Source organism: Hippocampus bargibanti, linkage group LG10 (assembly GCF_051943395.1).
Source record: "Hippocampus bargibanti isolate YZ-2025 linkage group LG10, ASM5194339v1, whole genome shotgun sequence".
Lineage (NCBI taxonomy): Eukaryota > Metazoa > Chordata > Actinopteri > Syngnathiformes > Syngnathidae > Hippocampus > Hippocampus bargibanti.
In genome coordinates, this window is record NC_142743.1 from 7,561,739 (window position 1) to 7,583,796 (window position 22,058).

Here is a 22,058-nt window from a genome sequence, read left to right on the forward strand (position 1 = left end):
TCATGGTCTGAATTGATATTTAATTTCAATTATCCTCTTGTGCCATTTCTTTGATTCAAATGTCTGCAAGCGACTTTTAACATCCAGCATGAGGACAAAAAAGTAAAACAAACAAAAAAAGTACAGGATACCACATGAGTAGTTGTAATGACTCGGACAGTGGTTCTTAATCTTGTTGGAGGCACCGAACCCCACCAGTTTCATATGCTCATTCACCGAACCCTTCTTCCTGAGACCAACTCACCGAACCGCTAGGATTCAAACAAACCCAGGTTAAGAACCATTGAACTAGGATGTCACACAAAATTCTAGTTGTTTGGACTCTCTTTAGCCCATAAAAGGAGTTAGATAATGCACATGTCGAGAAGTAACGAAAGGCTGAGCTGTTTTATAAGGTCACTTGTCAAATGTAGGACAGGTTCTTTAACATTAAGCCCGACACATTCGGCTGGCTTGCAATGCAACGCAAGAACACACTGTTACTGCTTTACACGCGACCAGACAATCCAACTTTGACTGAGTTATGAAAGGTAAAAAAATTCCATGCAGTCACAATACAACATGCTTCTATCGCAGAATAGATTTAAAACAAATAAATAAACAGACTTCAGTTTTTTTTTTACTCAACTGCGATTCTGATTCAGAACCAAACATATACGCGGGATGGTTCGAATTAGAAAATAAACTCTCAAGTGAAAGCTTTCTGTTGATGTTTGTATTGTCGCCTGCATTTTGTGCCGTGTCATTCAAAAGAAACATGATGTGAGTTACCGTACGGTGACGAAGCTCATTGAGACCTCTGCGGGCGAGGATAAGGACCAAAACGGCTGACTTTGAAAGACATAAAGTGCTTCTGTCAAAATAAATACCAACAGTACAAAAATGGTTCCCGACAAGGAGGTATCAAAACAATGCACTTGAAATATGGAGGAGGACTGGCACTAGAGAGACATCGGAGAGAAGGTCCGAGGTACCGTTACAAGATGGATGAAGGGGTTGGGGGGGTCGTCTCGGTCCCACATTGAGATGTGAGAAGACAAAGCAGGGGGGGGGGGTAGTGGTCTCGCTTGACACCAATTTAACCCAGGATGAGGCTGGACTTTCCTCCGGGGGGATTCCTCCGTCCGGAGGGTGGTCCGGTTGCTGGATCCTCAGCTGGAGGGGCATCATCTTGACGCTCAGAAGCAGCTGCAGAGTCAGCGGGGTCATTGCCTGAACACACACCATTGCATTAGAAACACAATTATCACGTGATGTGTATGTGAAATTACGTTTATTTTTCAAAGCCTTCGTCAGTTTTATTGTTACCGGGCAGAAATATGTCAATGTGTATGCAACAAGGAAAGGCTATACAATATAATACAATACATCCTAATTTATATAGCGCTTTCACAACAGCTGCAGCTGTAACAAAGCGCTTCACATAATAGTCAACACAAATCAAAATAATAAACACAACAGGAACATAATTTTTATGATGAAGCAAAAAAAAAAAACTCACCTTGCTCACATACAGGTGCGTCTCCATCCTAGAAGGAAGAAAGAAATTCTGTCATCCAAGAGCAGAATGGAAAATCTTCCTTGACGTATAAATTTTCACAAGGTGAATACTATCGTCTGACTCATCAATTACTCCACGATTTGGTCATAGTCTCTTCTTTTGGCTAAAAAGCGAGCTTAGTCTTCAACATTGGGATGGAATCAGGATGCAGACGGAAACATTTTTTTGCATGTCTCTACAAAGAGAGGAGTCAGATGAGGTGGCTCGGGCATCTGATCAGGATGCCTTTTGGTGAGGTATTCCGGGCATGCCTCACTGGCAGAAGATTCCGGGGACGACCCAGGACACGCTGGAGAGACTGTCACCCAGCTAGCCCAGGAAGGCCTCAGGATCCGCCAGGAAGAGCTGGGAGAAGTGGCTGGGGAAAGGGAAGTCTGGGCTTCCCGACTGAATCTGCTGCCCCTGTGACCCGACCCCGGATAAGCGGCAGAAGATGGATATGATGGATGGATATGAATGAGCTGACTCAATCGCAAACGTTAACATCATTTTCTTGCTTGTACTCTTGGCAAGCGCACAAATGTAAACAAACGGAAGTGTAGTTAAGCAGAAGCTTGTCGATTTCACTTCCTGTTTAAATATCTTTCGTCCTTGAAAATTTACTGCAATGGGAGACCAAAGCATGCTAAAAGAGAAAATATACAGATGTGTACATTCCAGCAGTGATCTCTTCTTACCGCCATTTAAAGGACAACCGACGTCTCCGGACAAGTTGTGTCCATAATTTGTAAAATCGCTTCAAATGACTTCTAATGATAGTATTTTACAAAGATTCCAAGGCATATAGCTATATTTTACGCTTTAAGACTCGCGCTGAATACTCCGGAAGTCTTGTTTTTGAGTTGATGACAAGTCCACACACTACGTCACTGAAGGAACGCCCCTGACTGAGGAAAAAATACCTTGCATCACCTCAATGCATTTTGCGGGACTTTGTTTGGTCTGAAAACTTCGTGTTGATGGCGAAATTAGAAGGAAAACACATAAATAAATGTGTTGCATCAAGACTTCTACAGTGTATTTGACATTCGCTGACAAAACCTCCCAGGAGACAATTTCCACGGAGCTTTGTCGCCCTCTTCTGCCTTTTTTTGGGAACTGTGAGTACTAAAGAGTTTGTCACTACATTTCTCTCCAGATGCATCAAAATGACCGGAATACATTCTTTAATCGATTGCAAACATGTATGCTTTCCGCTTCAGAACTATTTGAATCATATTCATAACTGGATGCGTAACAAAAAAGCATCTTTTCCGAATCTGAAGCCATTGTTTTGATTCTCGAGCAAGGCAAGACGTCTTGGCATGACACCACGAACATGGGGGCGGGACCTTCTGAAACTGGCCATTTCCGGTTTCAAATTGAAGTACTTTTTAGACACTAAGTCATTTTTATTGGTGTTTTGCATTTCACTAAAAGTATCATGCTGCGTGTTTTGGGCATTTTAGATGCTATAAAACGTTTTTCTGATGTCAGTTAGGAAACAAAAAAGTGATGTCGGTTGTCCTTTAAATCATCACCGCAAGACTAAAAGCTAGCATTCGAAGATTATGTAAACAGGAAGTACTTGTGTACGTCTGCTTTTGCACTGGGTCACTCTGCATGTCACGCTAACTTTTACCAAGGAGGGGATGTCTGCCGAGTTCACAGCGTTGGTTGCGCCTCTCCGAAGGGGCGCTGACGACTCACCGCACAGGACGCCCGTCGGCTTCCCACCTGGAAACAAACAGGGGACACGAATCAGTGTGACACATTCAGCAAAACAAACTTGCGATGTGAGTCATGTGTAGGTCTGTGTAGGCTCTCAGTCGCACAGGAATGGTCCATTGATGAAAAGGTTTCTTCAGCTGTCATCTATACTTATTTGAAGGTGTTGGACGTTTCACTCCTCATACGATGAGCTTCATCAGTAAAGCAAACGAAAGTTATGCTGGTAACTTAGATCGTGCTTACAACAAACTTCTTAGGTCATTACTACATCGGCTTAGTTATGCTGTTCAGGTGATACCAAAGTTAATTCTTCAGCCGTCATCTGTACTTCGGTCTACGACTGGCCTGATTGCCCCATTTGCTCTGGTATCACCTCATCACCATAACTAACCCGATGTGGTCAAAGAAGTATGTTGTAATAACGATACAAATTAAACCTTACCCCACCATGGCGATTTAGTGAAGGGTTTTGCTGTTTTATGAAAATAGCTTCTTTTACTCCCCTTTCAAACCAACTACAGTAAAGTCTCGTTATATCGATATTCAAGGGAGTCCGAAAAAATATCGATATAACCGGGACTATCGATATATCCGACCCTGTTTGCATGTAATTTTCTCCGTACGTGCATAGAAATAGTATCGATATAACCGGGACTATCGATATATCCGATATCGATATAACGAGACTTTACTGTATTTTCTTTCGCAAAGATTTTAACCTCACTGTCGTCAAATGAGTGGTTGCTAGCTTTTAGGTGCATACAGTAAAGTCTCGTTATATCGATATCGGATATATCGATAGTCCCGGTTATATCGATACTATTTCTATGCACGCACGGAGAAAATTACATGCAAACAGGGTCGGATATATCGATAGTCCCGGTTATATCGATATTTTTTCGGACTCCCTTGAATATCGATATAACGAGACTTTACTGTATATACTGCAGATTGAGGCCCACTAGTATATCCCTGCGATGTTGATAATGTCTTTTTTTGAGAATTTGTCATGTGTAGCCCCTGCGTTTAGTGCAGGGGTGTAAAATTTTCATCTCAGGGGCCATTATGAATTTGGGGGAGCCATTACAATGTTTAATTCACTCTACATATCACATCTAGAGGGCACCACAAATTATTGAATAACTAGTTATTAAATTTTAAAGTAAAAAATTAGGAATGTTTTATTGTGGTTTACATATAAAAATTCAAAATGTTGCTTCAAACTTTAGCAAGCGTTATGGAATTTCACAAATTTGATTTGCTTTCGCGGGTCGAAGAAAATGATGTGGCGGGCGAGATTTGGACCCCGGGCTTTGACTTTGACATCTGTGACTGAGCGAGATGAAGCAAAGTTGAGCACCTGGCGGGTTATTCCTTCGATTAGCATAGGGGTCTTCCGGCTCGGCAAATACGCTGGAGGCCATCTTGTCTTTGCGGGCGGGAGGTTTGTCCTCGTCTGCGCCGAATGAGATGTTGGAGGCGCCGCCTGGAGGACGCAAAACCCTGGAAAGAAAGATGTTTTTGTATCACGTCTGTTGGAGGGCAGTGAATATTTTCCTGTCTTGAACTCACGCCGCTAGAGTTTGGCCATGGAGGTAGTGTATTTATACGACAATAGGCCGCACCACATTAAGACCCACTGCGTCAGTCACATGTGATATTCCTGTATTGTATATGCACGCTCATTGAATTTGACTTGGCATGATTCAGACTTCATCTTAGTTTTACTCCGTGATGCTTTCTACTATCTTTGTATCTTATAAAACAAAATTGCAGTCGAGGAGAAGAAGGAGATCATTGAGAAACACGAACAAGGTATGCGTTTGTGTGATTTAGCAGCCCAGTACAAGTATGCTAAGTTAACCATTGCTGCCATCCTTCGGAACAAAGAAGCTTTTAAAGGTGCTTGTGTTGCTAAAGGTATTTCCGTGTTGTCTAAGCAACGGTCTCGGGCAATAGAAGAGGTTGAAAAATGTCTGGTAATTTGGATTAATGAAAACCAGCTAGCCGGCGACAGCGTGAGTGAAGCAATTATATTCGAGAAAGCATGGCTAATTCACTCTGATTTGGATTTTCCTTTATCAGTCTCGCAATGGAGAAATTTACATTTCACAGCAGCAAAGCATGAAAGAAAAACAAAATACATGAGCTGCTGGAAAGGCAGCCACTCTTGGATTGGATTGGATATGCCTTTATTAGTCTCACAGTGGAGAAATTTACATTTCACAGCAGCAAAGTGATGCTCTTGCCTTTGCGGCGCCATCTTGAGTCAAAACAACAACAAAAAACAAATAAATAATATGACAGCACAAAGACACAGAGTCATTCATTCTTAAGCATTTTCTGTACCCTCTATTACATGAAGCAGTTTTAGATGAAAGAGGAGAGGATCAAAGCATCTTTCCACCAGTGGATTGGATTGGATTTGCCTTTATTAGTCTCACAGTGGAGAAATCAGGGACATCATGGTGGAATGTGCACGTCGACTACAAGCTAAATGTTGAAAGCAAACACGCAGCTGTAGCATCCATTGGCGAAAAGAGATTGACTCACATCTCCTGTCCCACATAAATCCGCTTCAATTCCAAGCCGTAACAGTTCCACATACGCATCGGTACTCTGAGCTGATACTCTTCTTGTCGCGGGCTCCTCAAGCCATGCATCCATCCAGCCGCAGACTGCCCAACAGCACCGACCTTTCCGCTGAACAAAGCGGGGCTGTGAAGATGCTGCCCATGACAGGAGCAAAAAAGCACAGTGGCCCCAGAGCTGTCCAGCGATGACAGTCGAATGACACCGACATTCCTCCCGTTCAAAAACAGTACTGGCATATTCATGCTGCCGAAAAGGCGCAACCGCTCAGCACAGTCTCCTCCTTGATGAATGTCGTGGTCAAAAATGCTGAAAAACAATCCGTATCCATTCCACACGACGCACAACAACACAAAGTGACAAAAGAAAACACAAAACAAGAAAAAAACAACAAAAAAGCAAGGTTCATAAGAGCACTTGCTGACGGCTGCCTACTCGGGCGCCATCTTGGACTCCTTTATATCGTCATGCGGCAACCTGGAAGTTCGCCGTTTACTGATACAAGGGATCATTCCTCGAAATGGTGAAAGAAGGCGGCTACGTTCCTCAGCAAGTATTTAATGCAGACGAGACCGGCCTTTTTTGGAAAAAGATGCCTCACTGGACTTTCATAACACAGGAAGAGAAGTCTGAACCCCATTCCATCAAGCCATCAACGAATAAATAAATAAAACGACTTTATTAGACAGTACAGTTTTTTAACAGTCCTTATGGAATATGACTCCTTTCAAACGGCAATTCTCTCCGAGCTGCCACCCCATTCCATCAAGCCATCAACGGCCATCACAAAGGTAGATAAAACGACTTTATTATACAGTGCAGTGTATTTCTTTCATTACAATACAATAGCACATTTATTATACATAGAATAAGGTACATTGTTTGTAGTTTTAAGGCTTATTTAGTGGAAAATTATATTTTATAGAGACCTGGGAACGGATTATGATCATTTTAATTGTTTCCTATGGGAAATACATTTTTGGGATACACACTTTTTGCCTTACACACTCTGTCTGGGAACCAATTAAGTGCGTAAGCCAAGGTCCCACACTTTAAGACAGGGGTGTCAAGGTCATTTTTTGCCGCGGGCTACATTGTAGTTATGGTTTCCTCGAGGGCCGTTATGAATTTGGGGAACCCATTAGAATGTTTAAATCCCTTCAAATATTACATATAGAGCACACAGCAAATTAATCAAATTAATTAACTCGTTCTCAAATCTGAAGGGAATAATGACTTTTATTGTGGTTGACATCCAAAAATATAAAATTTTGTCTCAGATTTTAGCAATCATCATGGAATTTAACAAGTTTGATTTGCTTTCGCGGGCCGAGAAAAAAATGATGTGGGGGGCCGGATTTGGCCCGTGGGCCTTGACTTTGACATCTGTGCTCTAAGAAGTTCATGCAGGCATTCCAAATTTGTATCAGGCAAACAGTACCACCTTGTGGAAACTAAACATTAGTACAACTAACTAGTCACACCATATGTCATTCGGGGTGTCTATTTGGGTGATGGTGGGGGGTTATGGTTTCCAAGTATAAGTTACACATTCGGAAATGTTTGCGTGTTTTTTTCGTCAAACCATTGACGGCAATGATTTTTTTTTGTTTTTGTGCCTGTAATGGGCAGCATCTTCACAGCCCCGCTTTGTTCAGCAGAAAGGTCAGTGCTGTTGGAAGGTCTGCGGTTGGATGGATGCATGGCTTGAGGAGCCCGCGATAAGAAGGAGCGTCAGCGCAGAGCGCCGATGCGTATGTGGAACTGTCGCGGCTTGGAATTGAAGCGGATTCACGTGGGACAGGAGATGTGAGACAATCTCTTTTCGGCTATGGATGCTACAGCTGCGTGTTTGCTTTCAACATTTAGCTTGTAGTCGACGTGCACATTCCACCATGATGTCCCTGCTCCACTGGTGAAGAGACGCTTTGATCCTCTCCTCTTTCATCTGGAACTGCTTCGTTTCACAAAGAGGGTACAGAAAGTGCTTAAGAATGAATGACTCTGTGTCTTTGTGTTGTCATGTAATTTGTTATTTCATTTTTTTTGTTCTCTTGACTTCAAGATGGCACCGCGAGAGTGCCTGCCTTTACAGCAGCTCCTATATTTTGTTTTTCTACTTTCATAACTTTTCTGCTGTGAATCACAGATTTCATCTGTGCTGTATGTCATGCATATTAGCATATTTGACAATAAAGCTCACTTTGACTTTGAATTGTAAATTTCTCCACTGTGTGACTACTAAAGGCAAATCCAATCCAATGAAAAAAAACCTTTAAGGAGCCACAACAGCGAGAAATAGAAATCCGTCAGTTTTAAGGATTCCTAACGTTAATATTCGTCACATAGCAATGACACTCACAACATTGACATCGTCATTAAAATCGTATGCGTATGACGTCGTATCATGAATTATTACGCTTTGATTTTTGGGGGGACAAGCGAACCTAACATGATGGCATGTTTTTTTTTTCATGTCGAATGTATAATATATATTCAAAAACGAAAAAGGAATGAAAGAACTGGTGGTTTAATTTGTCATATAGTTCGTTTCAGCTTCCAAATTGGACACTATGCTCTTTGTTACCTCTCGTGTGATGGGGAAGCCCACACGGGTGGCCCCACCCTACTGGAACAGATCGCACGCACTGAATCTATTGATTTCGCTATTTTTTTTTTGTTGGTGTTTCGGTTTTCATGAGACAACGGTAAATCGGTAGGGCGGATGAATAATGTAGTCGAAATACGCTGATCTACTTCATCAATGGCTAGCTGACTGCAAAGTGTACAAAGGGACACGTGCGTGCTATTTTTATAGAAAATCGGCTCGTATAACGGGCCTTTATATCAACAGCAGAACTAACTACGTTCATAATTTCCATATGATTACAAAATACTGGAAACGGGTTTAAAATAAGAGGCCGATCAACGGCATAATGGTGGCTAACCTAGGGATGGAAAGATGCCTTTTTTTTACCTGGAGCTGTTTTTAGCACCGGGCTCCATCCCTTGATATGTCGTCGTGGTCGTCATTTTCACAGTAGTCTGAATAAAAACAAGAAGGAAAGAATATACGCAAGTCCGAATTTGAAATGCGTTGTATTTCACCGCTTCATCTTCGTTTGTCCAAAGTGCTGTTTCTCCAACAACCTGCCTTCGATCTTCGTGTCTGTTGCGATGACAAGTTAGTGGACGATGTCACATCCGGTGTTTCCTCGAAAATAAATGCACACGCATTGATAGTGAAACGGACCACTTCCGGTTATTACTCTTCATCGCTCGTACAAAACCTTTTGTCAAATTATGGCAGGTCATTTTTGCGCCATATTTATTCGCTATGCATCGATGTAAGTGATATACTAGCTAAGTATTTAAATAACGTTTCGTCTCTAAGCTATTTATTTCAAGAATTATAATAAATATATAGTTTTTAAGTGGTTGATGATGTGCCACATATCAGCATGCCTGTTATGTTGTCTCTGCAATTACAATAAAGTCTCGTTATATCGATATTGAAGGGAGTCCGAAAAAATATTGATATAACCGGGACTATAGATATATCGATATAACGAGACTTTACTGTATCTGGCAACCAGTTTGCTCTCAGCTGGAAAAGGCAGACTCACCTATGGCCTTGAACAGTTGATTCAGCACATAAAATAGGATGGCTGAGTGCTTTGAATTTTGAATCATCGTATCCTCTATTTCAGTGTTTTTCAATCTTTTTTCGAGGCAATCAGTGACGTGTTGCCACACGGACAAATATTAAATTACCCTCCCAGTCTTTACAGCACGGACACCGGACAATTACATAATATTGGGAGGAATGATTCAGAAATGTTTGTAAACTTTTTAATTTTAAAAAGGGGCATTGGATAGTTTCTCACGGCACACTAGTGTGCCGCGGCACACTAGGCCGCGGCACAGTGGTTGAAAGTCACTGCTCTATTTAATATCTACTGGATCATTTTTATTTAAAAAAGTGACGTCGGTTGTCCTTTAAAATAAGAGTATGGCGCTTATTAGAGCTACAAACAAGAATGACCCATGCCAAGACGAGTCTTTTTTCCCCATTCTTAGCCCATTACTGTATTTTCACGACCATAAGGCGTATATAAACGTCTCAGATTTTTTTGAAAATGTGCGGTGCGCCCTGTAGTGCGGACATTAGAGGCCACCATGAGGCGGACGTGGTAGAGAGCATGAGGAGGGATGTGTGGGCGTGGTTTGTGTATACAAGAACAGGTATGTGCTTTATGCAGAACATTGCTGTTTTATCAACTCAGAAAATGGCAAAGAGACATGGTTATGAAGCTCAGTTTAAACTGAAGGCTTTCCAAGGAGGTTCGTCTTGGTACTGGCGTTTCATGAAACTGTGCCATTTTTCCATCCGGGCCAGAGATGTACTGGTTTGCCTCAGGCTTCCTCCCCTCTCACATTCAGAACGGGCTTTAAACAAAACACGTTTTAAACAAAAGGCTCCATTTATTCCAATACATTTTCATAAACAATTTAAAATGCAGGATTGCTTGATGAATAACAAAATCTTTCCACATGAAACCATCAATGACAGCAGTATGAAAACTAAGGAAATGTAAATCTGCCCGCTCTACAACTGCTGTGAGAACAAGCATTTTCAGAAAGTCCTGCCCCTAGTTTGTGACGTCACGCCAATACGTCTTGGATTGCTGCAGAATCTAAACAATGGCTTCAGATTCGGAGAATATGCTTTCTTGTTAGGGGAGATGTCTCAACGAAAAAGAGGCACAAAATGGGGACCTCCTGTGGCCACCTCCGTTTCCACAGGCTGATAAATTCCTTATATGGAGCTTGGACGCCCTGCTCTGGCGACTTTTGGATGCAACACGAGGTCCCCAGACCAAACAAGTACAGCAAAATACATTGACGTGATGGAAGGACCGCTACAATGCGTCTTTTTTTTCGGTCAGGGGCATTCCTTTAATGACGTCACGTACGGACCCGTCACCAACTCAAAAACAAGACTTCCTGAAAACGTAAAATATAGCTATATGCGGTGGACTCTTATTTAAATAGGCTCAGTAGAAATCATTTGAAGCCATTTTACAAATTATGGACACAACTTGTCCGGAGACGTCGGTTGTCCTTTAAGGGTTAATGCATTTTTCCACTGTGAGACATCAATATTACTCCAAAAAGTGTCCTTGAGAGTTTTGAAAGCCACTTATAAATGAAATGTATTATGGATTATAAAAATTAACTCATTCACGAATTTGTTTGGAAATTGAAAATATGACGTGGAGCGCCATTCCCAAATTTGTCTGTTTTTTTATGCTTGGGTGACAATACATGGCCTTTGGCAATGTTTTTTCCTTTTCCACAAGGGCGCAGCATTTATCTGTTTTCCATGTTAGCACGGTTCCAGCTAAATTCTCTCTCTCCCTCTCACATATGTAGTATTTGTTGGGTAATTCGTCATGCAAACATCTCTAAACATCGCGTTAGAATCTTTGTTTACATTTTGGACTTCCTGATACGTCATATCCTGCCTTCCCTTACATGATGTCGCATACACATTACGTCACATCCTATCGCGTCACACACTGTGCGCCGCATAAATACTCACGCAGTCCGTTCGCACTCTCTCGCTCTCGCCATGCTTCCTCCTTAACCGACACCGCGATGTCTCCGCTCTCTTCAAGATTAAACCAACTTTCTGTTCTACACCTTGTCATGATCTGGTTGGCGACCAACGGGTGGCGCTGTCGGCCCCGCCTGCACCTGCACAGGTGCTGGTCGTCCCGATCAGTGGCGGACTGCCACGTTCGGATTGGCAACCAACGGGTAGCGACGTCAGCCCTGCCTGCAGCCTCGCAGGTGCTGGTCGTTTTAATCAGTGACACTTAAAAGGACTCCCGGCACGACCATCCGGTGTCGGTTCATTATTTGTTGCATGCTTTGTCTGCAATCGCATACATTGTGTATGCTGTGCATGTGTTTGTTTAACCTTGGCGGACTTTTACTTTTGGTCTTCTTTTGATACTTTGTATTTTTTCTGTTCAGATGATTTTGATGTTTTACATTTTGTTACTGCTGACCTTTATTTTAATACAATTTGTCAAACAACCTCCTGCTCCCTCCTGCCTGCTTCTTGGGATCCGCACCCGCCATCACCACCTCGCAAACCGTGACACACCTGGCTTCCTGATGATTTAATCATCCTCTGCAATTAACACCCGTAGAAGCAATGAACCAGGGACGAACGATCAAAATAAACCCATCAGTATTCTATCCAGTTGTACATGTATTTATCTTTATAGATATTCATATATTTTATTGAATGTTTATTTTTCAGTACAAACGAATACAGGTTACTTATACAAGCCTTTAACATACAAACCTTAAACATACCTTATATATAAGACTTTAACATACATTCCATACAAATTATAGCACTGAAGCAACTTACGAACGAATTCACCTTACGAACGACTGTTCTGAACGTATCTCGTTCATAAATTGGGGATCGTCTGTATTGTCAGCATATGGCTAATAATATCAAGACAATGTTCATTCATGTGGAGACTATGGGCAAAGTGTAACGGGCACCAAGGCTGACAATCAACGCCCAGATATGCTGAAGTGTTGCCAACCAGTTCAGGCCCCCCAATCCGCAGAGCTTGCTTCAGATTGGCTGCGTAGAGTATGTGGGCGCGGAGGAAATCCTTCTTCCCAGTTGACGCTCCAGGAGAATGTGATGCATAACAAAAACTAATGGCTGCTGGCACGGTATTCAGTAATGACGTGCCAGCAGCTTTAGTCATGGCTTCCTGAAGACCCAACAATATATGTCGTCGTACGACAGTAGGTGTGAATTTATTTTACGACTGTTAGAGTGTCTGTGTTTTATACTTCGCTGCTCAGTGTTTGCCTTAAGCATACATTTCATACAAAATATAGCACTGAAGCAACTTCACAAATTCACCTTACGAACGACAACTCGCAACGCATCTCGTTCGTAAGGTGGGGAGTGTCTGTACTGTTATCCGTCGCTACAGTGACAGCTCTTGAACTGAAAGTCACTAGTTTTTTTCTCCTTCTTTGGGACTAAATAAATCATTATTTAGGTTGTTAGCAAAACATACTGCTCTGTGGTGTACAAAAAATAGTTCAATGACAGCTTGTAGATGCAAAACGCAGTTCGTTCAACCCCATCGGACCCGTGGGGAGTTCTTTTTCTCATTATAGAAAGCGTTGGGTGCATTTAAAAGGAAGAAGAAGTAACAAACATCTTTTTGTCTTTGTCACATACACACAAAAAAAGTTTGCATTGCAAATATTTTCTCCCTTTTGGCATAAGCTGAAAACTATTCTTAGAGTTATTCACATTCCAGACAAACAACTTAGTGAAGTGTTGTAAATATCCCAGATGGAAGCATGTCAAAAACAAAAAACAAACAAAAAAAACACAATTTGGGTCACATTTGGGTGTCTGAAAATATTGTAACTCTAAATATCCTTTTTCACATAGGAAAGCAAACACAGACAAGATAAACATAGACCATTAAAACAGTCAAAGAAGCGACTCGATTTCTTTGTGCCTTCAGACAAAAAAACAAAACATTATTGAGGAATAAGATGACCTTCTTCATGATGCAGCAAGTAGCGTTTCTTTTTGTGCATGGCAACCTTCGCTCACATTCTTTGTAAGTCGCAGTACAGTATATACACAAGTAAAAAAATGTTGCAACCCTTACAACCGCCACAAATAAGAATAAATAGTGTGTATATTAATAAATAATCAAATGCAACACATTTTTTTTGAAAAGTCAGGCTCCTGCGTACTTAGGCCGAATAGACTGATTAATCGCATACTGATAAAAACAACAAAAAAGTGTTCAGCTTCATAAATAAATAAGGAGCATTTTTTGTACCTTGACAAAATGTGCAAACATTTTGACTTGATGGAATGTCAAACACTAGATGAGAGCAATTAGATACAATGAAAGACAAATGATTTGTGATCACAATATGGGCTCTGTGCACAGTCATGAATGTTAAACTTGAGCCAAGGCAAACACTACATCAAGATATTGATTTCGGCACACTTTCAACGTCGATTTGTATGCATTAAATGAGACAATGATACACGATTTTTTTTTCTCCAGATGATGCCAAATCCTATGTAGTCTGCATTTAGTTCCCTATTCTGGTTTCATGCATATTAATGAAAATTTATTTACTTATGTAACCAAATCTGCATAGATTTCAATTGACACAAATGCAAATTTGCGTCAATTGAAATCAAATTCAGTACTCTTTCGGTGCGCATTTTGTTATGTCTGAACTTGGACCGGTTGTTGCTACGGTGTTAATTTTCAGCTACATGCAAGACTCTTAACTCATTCACTGCCAGACCATGTGCAAAAATGTGTCTCCGGTGGCAGGGTTTTTGTCATTGTCACTTGAATTCCAGCACCCACAGAATATTGAGTTTTAGGACTACATAAACATTCAATACAGCGTTAGAAACCTTAGACTCTCTTCTTTCATCAGAAAAAAGAGTTGATTCCTAAATTATATGGGTCTGGAGTTATATGAGCTTGAAATGAGGATGGCTGTCCAAAATGCAATGCAATACATACATATTGGTTTATATAACACTTTAACAACAGCTGTAACAAAGCGCTAACATAGAAAAAACGAAATGCTGCCCCCTTGTGGAATAGTAAGAACATTGCCACAGGTCATGGCCAGCGCTTTATTGGCACCCAAGCATGAAAAAACAAAACGCGAACAAATTCGGGAATGGCGCTCTACATCATATTTTCAATTCCCGAATAAATTTGTGAATGGCAGTGAATGAGTTAAAAGTACTTGTATGTTGTACAGAAACTAGGTCAGTTGTGATTCGTCATCACCAATCAACAGCAAGTGGCAAAATGGCCGCCCCTGAGCAGAAATGAGAAATGCAGTATTTGTGTATGCAATATCCCCGACAACCGTTTCTTTCTCATGGTCTTCACTGGTAAGTCCATTTATAAAAAGAAAAAAAAAATCCAAAAGGGTGTGTGATGTCGATTTACAGCCCCACTCCCAATCTGTCAGGAAGTGGAAATTCATTCACTTCCCCGACATCTGTGAAAGGCTGCTCACCCAGCGTGAATGTCACCTTGTACCTCATCCGAACCTTTTCCTGCCAATCATGTCCACACAGAAAAATGGGTGGGTACAAGCGCAAAATAGATATCTTATATTAATGAGCAACAACAAACGGATGACGTGGGGTGGCTGGGTGGGGGTGCGGAAGGGGGGATAACAGCCTTGGGATAAACACTACCTTATGAGGATTGGCAAGCAGCACAACTTGAGTGACGACAGCGGGAGGCATGATGGGGTTGAAAGGAGCGAGATGTGTTCCAGAAGGTGGCTGCAATTTCACTTTCATAGTCTAGATGGAAGCCCGCACACACACACACACACACACACACACACACACACACACACACACACACACACACACACACACACACACACACACACACACACACGCACACGCACACACACACACACACACGCCCGCACGCAAACGCTCGCGCACACACACAGAGTCAATAAGGCAGCTGCACTCATATTTAACCAAGTTGATCAATGCACGGTTCTGCTATTAGGCGATGTATTTTTCCGTTTACAGCATTCATTCATCTTTCCCAAACTGTAGCCACATGTTTGTGGGTTTTGCTCTGTCAATCGCTTCAACTTCAGAATAAAAACATTAATACCCAAAAAATAAAACTGTAGATTTGTCCTGCTACTATTTTATAAGTCACACTTCCCCACAGCATGCATTTTGACTCCCAGACAAAAAAAAAATTCAGTGCCACAAAGCCATAAAAATAGAATCCGTTTTTACTGGGGTACCAATGCTATTTTCTGATTGAGGTGCACAATATATATATATATATATATATATATATATATATATATATATATATATATATATATATATATATATATATATATATATATATATATATATACACACACACACAGGTAACATCCGAGTTACTACCGGGTTCCATTCCGCCTAAACCGTTGGAAGTAAAATGGCCGTAAATCGAAATTCATAATGACTGACGTGAGGATAACGTGATCATAATAAATGATGACATGCTGGCATCTCCTATACGACAGGATAGTATACGATGTCAATCTGTTGTTTTTAAGCAATGTTTTTGATTGAATACTATTATATACCAAAATGTTGACAGTTCAATTATAAACCTTATAACTTTTAGTGCAGTGATGTCAAACATACGGCCCGCGGGGCGGAACCGGCCCCCAAGGAGGTTCGATCAGGCCCGCAGGATAATTTGAAAGTGGAAAAATGCATAAAAGACATGGAATTAATATTTTTAATTCGCTGCAATTCATGGATTAGCCGCTAAGGGGCACACTCTTTCCATCCAGAGTAGAAGACACGCCGCATCACTGAGAAAGACTGAAAACAGCAGACGGTGTCAATGCGGCATCTGCTGCTTTTTACGACGTTGTTAATACCTTGGTCTATACCTCTCCGCTACACCCTCATTAACCAAAATGTTGTTATCCAAACGGAGAAAAGTAGATAAGGAGTGTAGAATTTTCAAAGAAAAATGGACCACGTCCTATTTATTTACAGAGATGCACGGAAAACCTTTGTGCTTGGTGTGTTTGCAACAAGTTTCGGTATTGAAGGAATATAATATTCGACACCACTACGAGACTCATCACAGCGAAAAAATATGAAGGGTTGCAAGGACAACTGAGAAGAGAAAAGATTAACGAATTGCTGGTGGGTCTGAGGAAACAGCAGTCAACTTTCATCCAGAGCCGAGAAGTCAGTGAAGCAGCGGTAAAAGCCAGCTACCTAATTGCTAGCGAAATAGCATGAGCATCGAAGCCGTATTTCGACGGTGACTTTGTTAAATGATGCATGATGAAGGCGGCTGAACTTGTATGTTCCGAGAAGCAACAAGCTTTTGCCAATATTAGCCTGACGAGGAATACTATAGCAGGGAGGATTTATTGCCTTTTCCGTGGCAATTGGCGAGAGCAATGACATCACAGACGTGGCCCAACTGGCCATATTTATTCAAGGAGTTCATGAGACATTGACTGTTACTGAAGAGTTTCTTGATTTGGTGCCAATCAGAATCAGAATCAGAATCAGAATCAGAATCAGAATCAGAATCATGCAGTCCACAGCAGCAATTGAAGAGGGATGGGGTTGGGGTGGGAGTGAAAGTCCAACCATTGGTGGGAGTCCAATGATGGACACCACAACAGCCGAGGACATTTTCGGCTCTGTCGTTGCTGTATTGAACAGAGTTGGAGTGGACTGGTGCGGGACCAGTCAGGCATTGTGTGGCAAGTCGCTGAAAATGGACCACGTCATGGAGGTGGTTGTTCAAACTGTAAATTTCATCCGGTCCAGAGGTCTGAACCATCGTCAGTTTGACAAACTTCTCAGCGACAGCAACATTACCCACAGCCTGCTATACCACACTTTAATGTTAGTCAGCAGCTTCAAAACAAAAGTTCTGTGATGGAATTCTACTGTTCATACAACTCCATAAATGTTCAGTATGTATTGTATGTGTATGTATGTTTCATGTATGAAGTTTACAGATTTACAGGACAGGTGAACACTTCCTTCATTACACATTTAAAATCACTCTCCTTAGTTTGTAAGGTGTATGCAGGGATTACATTTAGATTTTATATGCGTATGTGTAAGTGGTTTAAAAATTCCCTTTCTTTAAAAGTCTCATTAAATCTTAAAGTGCATTACTATATTTTTCAGTACCAATTAAAGTTTTGTGCCTTTGTACAATCAGTGGGATCAGTTGCAATGCATATTAGTGAATGATAAAAGTAAACGTTTGCACATTTGTGTTTCATGAAATGTTTTGTAAAAGGATAGTTCATTAAATGTCAATATTTTCCTAATGTTCTTGTGCTTCTTTACACCAAAACAAAGGAAATACATGATATTTTTGCTATTTTTAGCAGAGTATGGTATAATTTTAATGGTCCGGCCCACTTGACATCTCCCTTGGCCGTATGTGGCCCGCGATGCGAAATGAGTTTGATACCCCTGTTTTAGTGTCATTTTAATCATGTTTTATTTCGTATTATCGATCTTTATTACTGTCAGCACACACACTTTCTGCACGGTTTCCCATGCATGCGAGCTGTAAAAAAAAAAATAGCTGTCCAAAAATCGCTCCCCCTGTGAACAGAGAAGCCAGAAGAGGTCACCTGTCTCAAGGAGGCGGCGACACCGACCGTGAGCCCGACGCGGCGTTTGCATCGCAGCAATCCCTCCTGTTCTGCCTTGGCGTCGGTGAACACCCCTCCCTCCAAAGTGCCACTGACATTCAAATGTTTCATCAAGGGTATTGTTTCATTGAACATTAGAATCAGAACTTTTTCTCTCCACAAAGGCGAATCTTTCGGTCCATTCCAACCTGAAGTGTACGATACTCTGCATTTTTTTTACTCGTCAGGCTTATTTAAAAGGGGGCGTTTACCTGTTTTGACGTCAACGGCCATAGGTCAGTATCATCCAATCAAAATTGCACTTTCCACCTACCGCCGCCCAAATAGGAAATGAACAGCGAAAAAGCGAGAATATGCATTTAATTTTATCGGCGAGCCTGGTGCAATCATCAAAAGCGCCAGGTATGGCTTAGCCATAGTTTCCCGACACGTGCTCTAAATAAATCAATATGTATGCATTATATGGTATTTTGTACAGCTGCCCCAATTTCAAGCTCAGATAGCTCCAGAACCATATAACCTAGGAATTACCTCTATTTTCTCGTCTAAGGTTTCTAACGCTGCATTGAATGTTAATGTAGTCCTAAAACTCTAAACTGCGAGTCCTGGAATTTTTGTGAAAATGACAAAAACCCTTGCCCTGGAGTGGACCCATTTTTGCACGTCTGGCAGTGAATGAGTTAATATTGATGATTAGAGACAAAAATGAACACTTTTTTTCAGTAACGATATGAGCTCAGACAGTTTGAGCTATACTTTGACATTCTCAAAAAAAGCATAGAAATATAAGCGAGAGCTCTTGGGATGGTGACGTTTTAAAACACTTCACAGATTAAGAGTAGAGCACATATTGGCTTTCCAGAGAGAATAACAGAGAATTGGAACACAGTGTGCAGTTGTCCAATGTCAAATCAATGAAATAGGTTTTACCTTGGGAACAGCAGCTTGCAACATTATGTCCTTCACAGGAAGCGGGGATGTATTCAGCATAGAGGCCACAATCACTAACACGTCAGACCTGCCAGGTGGACAGTTGCTGGCGAAATGCAGAAGTAGACGAACGCCAACTCTGTCGTATGCTGTGATTGGACACATCTTACCTAAAAGAAACCACATTATGTTTATTTGAAAGTGAGTTAATTCATTTACTTTTATTAATTTTGGACATGGTATATTCCACATGCAGCAGATGACCACATGCAGCAGATGACATCTTAGTACAGTAATCCTCCGTTTATCGCGGTTAATGGGGACCAGAACACCCCGTGATAGGTGAAAATTCACAAAGTGGGGACACCCACAACTGGCAATTTTTTTCCTGAACGTTTTTTTTTCTTCTTCTTTTCCTTTCGGCTTTTCCCTTGAAGGGGTCGCCACAGCAAATAAGTGTCCTCCATCTTTAGAGGTTTGATCTGCATGTTTGTTTTGGCCAGTAAAAGTCTCCCAAACACAAAATGGTCATCGGCACAGCAACATTAAAAGAAGAAAAAAAAAGAAAAAATATCATCACCAACTCGAAAACAAGACCTCCCGAATACTCAGCGCGAGTCACAAAACGCAAAACATAGCTATATGCCGTCGAAGCCTTGTAAAACGCGCTCAGTAGAAGCCATTTTACAAATTATGGACAAGATCCGTCCGGAGGAGTCGGTTGTCCTTTAAAACCCTATATAAATCAATATGTATGTAATGCATTATATTTTGGACAGCCACCCTCATGTCAAGCTCATATAACTCCAGACCCATATAATTTAGGAAATAACTCTTTTTTTCGAATGAAAGAAGAGGGTCTAAGGCTTCTAACACTGGATGGAATGTTTATGTAGTCCAAAAACTCAATATTCTGTGGATCCTGGAATTCGAGTGATAATGACTAAAACCCTGGCACTGGAGTAGAGACATTTTTGCACGTCTGGCAGTGAATTAGTTAAATTAAGAAAAAAAGGATCCTATCACAACGTGAATGATCTAAGTGACTAGCAACGTTCTGTTTGGGCCTTATGGAGAAAAGTTAACAACTACGCTTGGCGAGACTGGCGGTCAGCGAGTCTCGCCAAGCTGTCACTTTTTTTTCAGGTTCCTAAAAAAGTTCCGCGTACCCAAGCGAACCGGGAAAATTGCTTTGTTTTGAAGAAACTTTAGCACATTATGAACTCCGAATACGCTGCTCGTGACTTTTTTTTAAATATCACGTGAGCAAACGGACAACGGCGAGAGAGGAGCCCACACTGTGCCAGCCCGGCAATTGCGAAGGTACGGCGGCATACTTGCAGGTGGGCACCTTTAGGTGTTTGGGTTGAATTTTTTAAATAAAAAAAAACATGAGGCACTGAACCCGCGATGACTGAATCGTGAAATAGCGGGGATCACTGTAATACAAGTCATTGACCAAAAGGAAGACCGTGACCTTTGATTTATAATAAGAGACTGGGCATGGCAAACATAATCACAAGATCGATGAGAAGGTTTCTTCAGCCGTCATCTGTACAAAAGTGAAGGTTTCGGACGTTTCGCCTCCTATCCAAGAGGCTTCGTCAGCGAACTAAAGTCTGACTGGTCGTATCGGCCCCATTTATATATCCCTAATGTCCAGACCACACAATAGCCTGCTCAGGCAAAACAGGTTAGGCAACTTTCGCAATGCTGATGAGGGTCGTTATGCTGATGAGGTGATACCGGGGGGAGTGGGTGTAATAGGCCAATCGTTGGGGCCACAGGGGGGGGGGGGTCCCGCGCCTCCCCCAACCTGAGAGTAGGGACCTATCATAGCTGTGTCAGGCGCCACCAGGTCTGGACATTAGGGATATATAAATGGGGCCGATACGACCAGTCAGACTTTAGTTCGCTGACGAAGCCTCTTGGATAGGAGGCGAAACGTCCGAAACCTTCACTTTTGTACAGATGACGGCTGAAGAAACCTTCTCATCGATGGACCACTCCTGTACGACTGAGAGCTTACACAGACATAATCACAAGATATACTACAGTATTTAAAAATAATAGACTAGAACAAAAGGGGAAATACTAAAAAAAAAACATTAAAATTAAATAATACAGACACTCCCCAACATACGAACAAGACACGTTCCGAACGGTCGTTCGTGTGGTGAATTTGTTCATAATTTGCCTCAGTGCTATATATTTTTTTAATGGAATGTATGTTTAAGGCTTATATAAGTATGTTTAAAGGACAACCGACGTCACTTTTTTGTTTCCTAACTGACATCAGAAAAACGTTTTATAGCATCTAAAATACCCAAAACACGCGGTATATTTTTTGTCATATGCACAACACCAATAAAAATGACTTAAACTGTCTAAAAAGTACTTCAATTTGAAACCGGAAGTGGCCTGTTTCAGAAGGTCCCGCCCCCATGTTCGTGGTGTCACGGCATCTTGCCTTGCTCGAGAATCAAAACAATGGCTTCAGATTCGGAGAATATGCTTTCTTGTTACTCATCCAGTTATGAATATGACTGGCTGATAAATTCCTTATATGGAGCTTGGTCGCCCTCTTCTCTTTTTGGTGCAACATGACGTTTTCAGACCAAACACGTGATGGAAGGACTGCTACAATGTGTCCTTTTTTTTTCAGTCAGGGGCATTCCTTCAGTGACGTCACGTACGGACTCGTCACCAACACAAAAACAAGACTTCCGGAATATTCAGTGCGAGTCTTAAAATGTAAAATATAGCTATAGTATATAGCTATAGTGGAATCTTTGTAAAATACGCTCAGTAGAAGTCATTTGAAGCCATTTTACAAATTATGGACACAACTTGTCCGGAGATTTCGGTTGTCCTTTAAACATATACTTATATAAACCTTAAGGAATATATAAATATATAAACCATATAAGGAATTTATCAGCCTGTGGAAACAGGCTGATTA

The 22,058-nt window shown here is 41.4% G+C and overlaps 2 protein-coding genes across 5 annotated transcripts in view; both read right to left on the reverse strand.

The window, feature by feature from the left end:
- Nucleotides 1–9,209, reverse strand: jpt1a (Jupiter microtubule associated homolog 1a). Its single transcript, XM_089005579.1, has 5 exons — nt 8,841–9,209; nt 4,632–4,774; nt 3,183–3,277; nt 1,502–1,529; nt 1–1,212 (listed from the first exon to the last, which is right to left on the reverse strand). The coding sequence occupies exons 1-5, from the start codon at nt 8,894–8,896 to the stop codon at nt 1,079–1,081; spliced, it is 456 nt and encodes a 151-aa protein (XP_088861705.1). The 5' UTR covers nt 8,897–9,209; the 3' UTR covers nt 1–1,078.
- Nucleotides 9,210–9,757: 548 nt separating this feature from the next.
- The window catches only part of gga3a (golgi associated, gamma adaptin ear containing, ARF binding protein 3a), a 32,699-nt gene continuing 20,398 nt past the window's right edge, over nt 9,758–22,058 (reverse strand). For all 4 annotated transcript variants that reach the window (XM_089005578.1, XM_089005576.1, XM_089005575.1 and 1 more), the window contains 3 exons: nt 19,097–19,266; nt 15,183–15,293; nt 9,758–15,038 (listed from right to left, as the gene is read on the reverse strand). In XM_089005578.1, the coding sequence (XP_088861704.1) occupies nt 14,925–15,038; nt 15,183–15,293; nt 19,097–19,266 (395 nt within the window). In that variant the 3' untranslated portion in view covers nt 9,758–14,924. The remainder of the gene's footprint in view (nt 15,039–15,182; nt 15,294–19,096; nt 19,267–22,058) is intronic.

Excerpts from the sequence above, each read along its gene's own strand:
- jpt1a (XM_089005579.1), bottom strand. The coding sequence starts at position 8,896 with ATGACGACCACGACGACATATCAAGGGATGGAGCCCGGTGCTAAAAAC. Across the intron at positions 4,775-8,840 it reads GGTGCTAAAAACAGCTCCAG|GGTTTTGCGTCCTCCAGGCG; the intron begins GTAAAAAAAAGG and ends CTTTCTTTCCAG. Across the intron at positions 1,213-1,501 it reads CGCACCTGTATGTGAGCAAG|GCAATGACCCCGCTGACTCT; the intron begins GTGAGTTTTTTT and ends GTGTGTGTTCAG.